Source organism: Limanda limanda, chromosome 9, assembly GCF_963576545.1.
Source record: "Limanda limanda chromosome 9, fLimLim1.1, whole genome shotgun sequence".
Classification (NCBI taxonomy): domain Eukaryota; kingdom Metazoa; phylum Chordata; class Actinopteri; order Pleuronectiformes; family Pleuronectidae; genus Limanda; species Limanda limanda.
The window spans coordinates 20,234,213-20,241,242 of record NC_083644.1 but is presented as its reverse complement, the minus strand read 5'-3'; the positions used below and the strand labels follow the sequence as shown (position 1 = coordinate 20,241,242).

The 7,030-nt window shown below is 39.3% G+C and overlaps 1 protein-coding gene across 1 annotated transcript; it reads left to right on the top strand.

Annotated features, from left to right (window-relative positions):
- The first annotated feature begins 856 nt into the window (after positions 1 to 856).
- Positions 857 to 2,813, top strand: si:ch211-212d10.2 (uncharacterized protein LOC557710 homolog). Its single transcript, XM_061078902.1, has 3 exons — positions 857 to 1,046; positions 1,370 to 1,485; positions 2,715 to 2,813. Exons 1-3 carry the CDS (start codon positions 857 to 859, stop codon positions 2,811 to 2,813), a joined length of 405 nt encoding a protein of 134 aa, XP_060934885.1.
- The last annotated feature ends 4,217 nt before the right edge of the window (positions 2,814 to 7,030 follow it).

Genomic DNA, 7,030 nt, shown 5'->3' with positions numbered 1-7,030 from the left:
TCCCTCTTGGGGGCATCTTTGCCTCCCCAGGTGCAAGCCATCATTCAAAGCCATTTACCAGGTGAACAAGGGCTTAGAGGACAATTCGGTGCTTCATCTAAAGAATGGCACATAGAAAACACACTCACTCTTAAATGCCTATATATTTGCCATGTGAATTGTTTATTTGGTATAACCTTTGTTATTTTTAAAGATACAACTGAACAGCTAATTTATTGCGTTTTATTCTTTTAGTGGATGTCTGTCACTGCTTGTCTGTATCTTGTTGTTCTGCCTTTTAATTGCCCTAAACTAAAAAGCCTTTGGGATTAGTAAATAATAATAATACGTTGTATTGTATTGTGCTGTGTGTGTAGTTCTCACTCGCTGCTTGCATGTGTTTAATAACCCTGTACATTTACAATAATATATTATTAGCCATTGCTTAACCTCTTTGCATTGGTCTGGTCTCCACATTAGGTGTTGGTCACTGATCACAAACAGTAGGTTGCTGATTATTTTTAATTGTTTCATACAAGCTTCATATTTGCATGTGCAGAAAATAAACATCTGCTATCATTTGTTAAGTGAGTGGTATCTGTGCTGCTGGGTTTTGATCAGTGACAAACAACCATCCACACGTCCAGCAGCTGGAGCGGAGCAGCCACCAGAGCGCCGCTGCCTCAGTGAGACGACGCCGCGGATCGGTGAGGCTGCAGCGGCCGGATGGAGGCGGTCAGTCCGCTCAGCTGACGGAGGAACCGGGCGGCCTGCTGGTTAGTATGGAACATCTGCACCGAGCGATCTGCCACGTTTGTCTGCACCGGCGGAAGAAAAGACTAGAGACCTAGAAGAGCCGCTCGTTCCTCCTTTCTTTATGGCGTCTAGCTGCGGGGACGGAGAGGGGACCGCGGAGGCCACAGCATGGAGACTCATCGGCCCGGCCCCGGAGCTCTCCAAGAAGCCCTGCCGTCTCATGTACTCCCCTCTCGGCCGGGACTCTGACGTGGGCCTGTTCTGTGTGAAGGGGGAGTTCTTCGCCATGGATGCTCGCTGCTCACACGCCGGTAAAGAGACAACACACAACACTCGCCCGCATTAACCCTTTATGTGAATTACAGCCTAAACCAGCTCTGTAAATATGAAAGATTGTTAAATGTGCAGCCTGAGAGGAAACAGCGCCAACTACATGCCTGCAGCTGTACCTACATCTAAATGTGACTCTTTGTTTTCTGATCCTCTTCACCAAGAATAGAAAATTAAAAACAGGAGCAGCTGTTTCACACCTTGTTATATGCAAGACTCATAATCACATTGTGTCCCTATTGGGGAGACAGACAGCAGAAGTAATTTATTCTGAAAAACCCTGTGACTTCCGGTCTCCCACCAGGTGGTCCTCTGTGTGAGGGGGACATCGAGGAGGCTGACGGGGTCCTGAAGGTTTTCTGTCCGTGGCATGACTACGACTTTGACCTCAGGACAGGCAAGTCAGGGACCTCATTACAGGTCAGTGATGAAACAAGTCCTTCATGCTTCCTGTTGTTCATTATATATTATGGTGGTGGGAAAAATACAAAAACAATATATATATATATATATATATATATATATATGTATACAATAATTTCTCAAATTGGTATCAATAAAGTACAACTATCACATACAGAACCCGAATCAGCTCTATTGGTCAAGTGTTTGTGCACATATACAGGGAATTTAATTCCATTTAACTATTGCTCTAAATGTACTTACATAAGAAATGAACATTCAGTGAACATTAGGTCAAAGATAGACACAAAAATAAGCAATAGACAATATGTATAAAACAATGGATAAGATTAGTGGGAAAAAAATAGACGATATATACAAAGTTTGATGAAGGAGAAATTAATGCACCATGACTCTAGTATGAAAAAAAAAAACTGGTCTGTATTTTTACACTGTTAAAGTAGTGTAACAAGTAGAGTAATACGTTTTTACCGTGTGATGTGCACACATGTATATTTGAGTGTTTTTCCCTTTTACGTAAAGACTGCACTTTTAGATGGTGAATAAGTGTGTATATATATATATATATATATACATATATATATATATTCATACATCACTGACACTGTGTAACTGATTAACTGGTCAAATGTTCAAATAGTTAATAAAGCGTACATTTTCATATATATTAGTGAAAAACCTGAATAAGACTTAAATTGTTGTGCTTAAATATGTGTAAAACCTTTAAGATAAAAAGCTAAGTGTAAACCCACGAGGCTTCAGTTACTGACTGCAGCTGGAGTTCATGTAAACAATCAGCCGCATCGTCCCCTTTTATCAACTGTTGGAAGTTCTACAGATTGAAATCATTCAGAGTAAAGATTATATTCCCCCCCTCCCCCTTCACTCTGTCAAACGTGTTTTCTTCTCCTCCTCTATTCTGATGAGTGAATCAATGAACAACCCAAACAAGAGCTTTTCATTCCATAAACATCTCCTCCTCTTTTCCATTAATCATTTTCAGGATCTGTTGTGATTCTTTTGCATACCTCTAAGATGAAATTTAAAAACAAATATTCTGATGTCAGAGTTTTCACTAGAGGATTTACTCTTTTTCTTAAACTTAGATGCAACCCAAGTTGACTTGTACTCTGACACACGAAGGTGCTGTCATGCTTCTACAGAAGCTGGAGGTGGTGCATTTCTTCTCCAGCTCCCAGCTCCTCTGTCTTTGTTGACTATTTCAGCAACAAGTGTATGAAGTCAAACTAGAGGACGGCAACGTGTACGTGAAACACGCCAGTCGTCTCTCCCTGCTGCCTTTCCCCGCAGATCCCAAAAGCTAAACAACCTCAGCCGCAGCTGCTTCATGCTTCAGACCATCGGTAAGACCGCTGCTATTTTTAAAGACTTGTTCCACAAACCCACGCCATCCGAAACATTCCTGAGTCTTATCTGTCATTTTCTCAGAACCGCTTCTGCTTTGATTGCCTTGAACTCAGGACGCTATCGGCGAGACTGTCTGAAGAGGACATGACTTCATTCAATAGTCTCAACAGTTTTCGTTACTGGATTTTCCAGGTAGAGTCTCATCACAGACACTGAGCGTGGATGGCAGTGACCTCACTGCTCACCTTGAAAACACACCGTCACAATGAAACATAAAAACACAACATTTGACTTTTCTAAGCAGTTATTGAACCACCATATTTTATAATTGGCTGAAAAAAAAAAAGATTTGTTTCACTGAATTATTTCCTACATTTTTTAAGGCTTTTTGACAAACATATTATTTCACAGATGCAAATATTACAGTATGAATATATTTATATGTTATATGTCACATTTGTACGAGCAATCACATGTTTAGTTGAAACCCACTCAACTTGCAGAGAGGTTTTGAAAACAGTTGATCTCAGTTCTCAAACTCTCTACTTGTCCAAAGTCTTTGCAAAATCATACTTGCAAAGTGATAAATTTCCAATGCAGCCAGAAATGAAGTATGTTCTTTTATCTGTGTTATTAGATGCAATGGGAGTCAGTAAAATACACAGTATGCAAAATATAGTCTGTTGATATGTAAATGCATTGAAAATAAAAATATGAAAAACGAAAAACATAGTAGAGCAATAAAATCTGATGAATGCTGTCTTGATGTCTTTAAAAGATGTGCAGATGCAAATTATCACTGTGTTACGTGTTACAAAGTTAGAACCAGTACATATTGGAATATGAAAACATAATTTGCAATGGAGGATTCTTTCTGTAAGCGTGAAATAATATAACGACATTTTCTTTCAACTTCTACCAAACTCAACCGTCACTCGTTCATACGCGGTTTGGTCAAACCTCACCGACACCGATTTATTCCACTGATGTCTTGCAACAGCAACTCTTTCAGTATTCGAGTTGTTTAACCTAAATAGAGTTCCAGCAAGTCAAACACACATGAAGGGCACAGCAATTATGCCTGGTAGCAGCTCCGGTGTTAAGATGTCTCCATCAGCCATTTCCCTCCCCGTCTGGCCCGTTCACAGACAGGTTTGTCTGTTAATGACGCAATGGGATTTAGAAGAAACGGTTAGCGAGGCGCCGGAGGAAGGTTCATGACCTGAAATGCACCATTGCCTCAAGAGAAATGTGTTTTTCTAGCTTGATGTGTGTGTCTGTGTGCACTGATGCGAGTGTGTTTTTGTTATTCCTCCGTGGTGAGAAAAGTCACTCACTATGTTTTTTTTTGTCAGGAACACTGAGCCCAGTCGAGAAGGTGTCAGTGTGGCGCGACACTCGTTTTCCTCCCTGTCATGTTCCCTGCTGTGCACTTTTTATTACAATAATAACTCAGCTGCCTGAAAATGTGCTGCAGAGGTCTCGGTTTGCATTATAACTCATCACCTGGAGGGCGAAGGGAATACACGCTACACGCAACTATTTTCATTATCAGTAGAAAAGACTAAGCAACTATATTGTGCAGGATTCTGCAAAAGCCAGAAGAATTACATATATACATTCTGACATAACAATCCATAAGTTTCACTGAGGAAACCAGCATTCATGTCAAATGACTAAATGTTTCCATAATTGTTTTCACATCTCCAGATAATTTTGATATGTTTCTTCCTTGTTACGTATGTGAACTATGTATCTTGCCACTATGTTAAAAAAATATCTGCAGACTACATACACTAACAACTGTGGCACATTTGATCAGTTGGCATTTTTTCATTTGTTGGAGACTGTGTTCATTGTGGTTTATGAAAATTCTGTTTTTATGTATTATTTAAAATCACAAATTTAATTATTCTGTTATCAAAATTGTAATGTATTTATTTATTTATTAAAATGTCTTCTTCAGCAAAAGTCAAACTGAAAATGTGAGTTTTCAGTGTTTCCTGAATACATTATACACAAAGAGAAAGAATATGAATCTAATCTTAAAACAAAATCATTTATTTACAATTTCTTGTACCATTATAGTAGATTTCATACAATACACAATTTACATTTTAAAACTGAATGCAGAGAAAGAAACCAAGAGTTCAGCATCACCATGCGATAGTAAAGTGTTTACAGAGGATCGTCAAGTGTGTGTTGATGTAATTCTTTAACTGGAGCACAGTGGTAAATATACAACTCTCTTCTTATACTCCAGAAAGTGGAGGAGAAGTTCAAGGACTGACCTACAAAATAAATTAGGATCTCCCTGAGAGCTGCTGGACTGTACAGAGGAGAAAATGGATGAACCTGTTCGTGATGATGTGGATCAAGAGATTTGTGCTTTTCTGCACTTCAGAGGAAGAGTGCTGTTAACATCACGTGCACCCACTGAGATTCTGTATTTTTAAGAAGAAATCAACTTCAGAAGAACTAAAAATGTCACTCAAAGTGCCAATTGTCAAGCAACACTATAGCCCTGTGTATAATATATTCATTAAAATTAAACCCTCATTCACTTCCTTCCAAAGAATTAGTATGTGAAGATTGATAGTGCTCTCATGTCTGCACATGTCTCCAGTCTTCATGTTAGGCTAAGCCAACCATCTGTTGACTGTAGCTTCAAATTTCCCGTACAAGCATGAGATCGGTCACTGATCTCATCTAACTTTCAACATTTTTGAAGTATGCCTATTTGGGAGAGAGCTAAATGAAATATAACATGTTATGATTAATATTCCCACAGAGGTTTGATGAGATAAACATTTTTCTTTCCATTGAAAAAAGGGATCTGTGTGGCGTGTTGTATTCACTGGATTCAGGATGAAACCTCTTTTATTGACATTTGACGACTTTGGAAACCTCTTTTTTCTTAAATCATAAAACCAAACATCGGTGAGGTTCTTTAATCTTCCTTTGAAGTTCTCCGGAAGACAAAGTAACTGTTTGGAGAGTCCTGCTTACTTTCCCATCCAAAGCCTCACATAATGGTTTACACAGCCTATTATTGTTACCTTGTCCTTCAAACTCCCCTGATAACTTCTCCTCATGAATAAGCCAGTTCTCCTGTCAAAGCATTCACCTCCCAAAACCTGCATTCTTCCATGTGCAACCACTTTGGAAGCCTGAGATTCTGTATGTGATGGACGGTGAGGCCAAATAACGACTAATATTGTTCCCTTCCTTTCTTTCTTGAATACGACACTAACCCTGAAAATGATTAAATCCATCCCAAGATAATCTCGCTCCTCTTTCTCTTGATGTCTTTGGTCTAACATTTCCTTCAGTTGCTCTACAGCTGTTCGGCCTTCCCAGCTGACCTCACACACCACTGCATTTTTTATAGGACTTATCTCTTCCAACACCTGGATTTCATCATCGTCTTTATTTGGGATGAAAGGAACTGCTCAGCCTGTGGACGGCCCACGGGCCTATGATTAGAGGGTCAGTGATAATCGTCAAGGTATCACAAGCTGTCACTCAGTATTTTTCTGTTTATTGTCCTGGTTGGTTTTCAATTAGATTACCTCACATTCGCAAATTTTAGCACGTAAAAAAGCGGTTGCCTGCTATGCATATAAATTCATTCAAGCTTAAATGATGAGGCTGGAAACACTAACTGTACTGGGCTGGATGCCAGTTGGATTGGTAAATATTTTTGACCATAATCCTCCCAGGCCCTCCGTATTGTTGATTACTTTAGCTCATCCTTTGTTTCCTTGAATTTAACATGTTTGGCTGTTTGTGGAAGTCAAGGGCGAACTGTTACATGAGTTCCCAAGAGAATATGTAATATATTTTCTAATTAACAGTAGGCTTATTTTTACTCATCAGCCTCTCTGGCTTCTCTATGGACCGTGCGCCCTCCTATTTGGCTTTGGATTAGTTCAGCTTGAAGAGCTTCTCCCATGGGTCTGCAGCAGCCCATTTAGCAGATAAACAAGTTTGGAGCCTTCCTATTACTGACTTAATTTAAATACCCAGTTATTAGTCAAATAACATATCTGCAAAAATGCTATGCTTTGAATTTATTGATATTGTTGCCTACACTTTCTTTTCCATGAACTTCTTTAGCAGTGCACTTATTAATTATCACTTTCAAGTGTGACAGTGGGTTGTGTTGATGAGA

Excerpts from the sequence above, each read along its gene's own strand:
- si:ch211-212d10.2 (XM_061078902.1), top strand. The coding sequence starts at position 857 with ATGGCGTCTAGCTGCGGGGACGGAGAGGGGACCGCGGAGGCCACAGCA. Across the intron at positions 1,047-1,369 it reads TGCTCGCTGCTCACACGCCG|GTGGTCCTCTGTGTGAGGGG; the intron begins GTAAAGAGACAA and ends GTCTCCCACCAG. Across the intron at positions 1,486-2,714 it reads AGTCAGGGACCTCATTACAG|CAACAAGTGTATGAAGTCAA; the intron begins GTCAGTGATGAA and ends TGACTATTTCAG.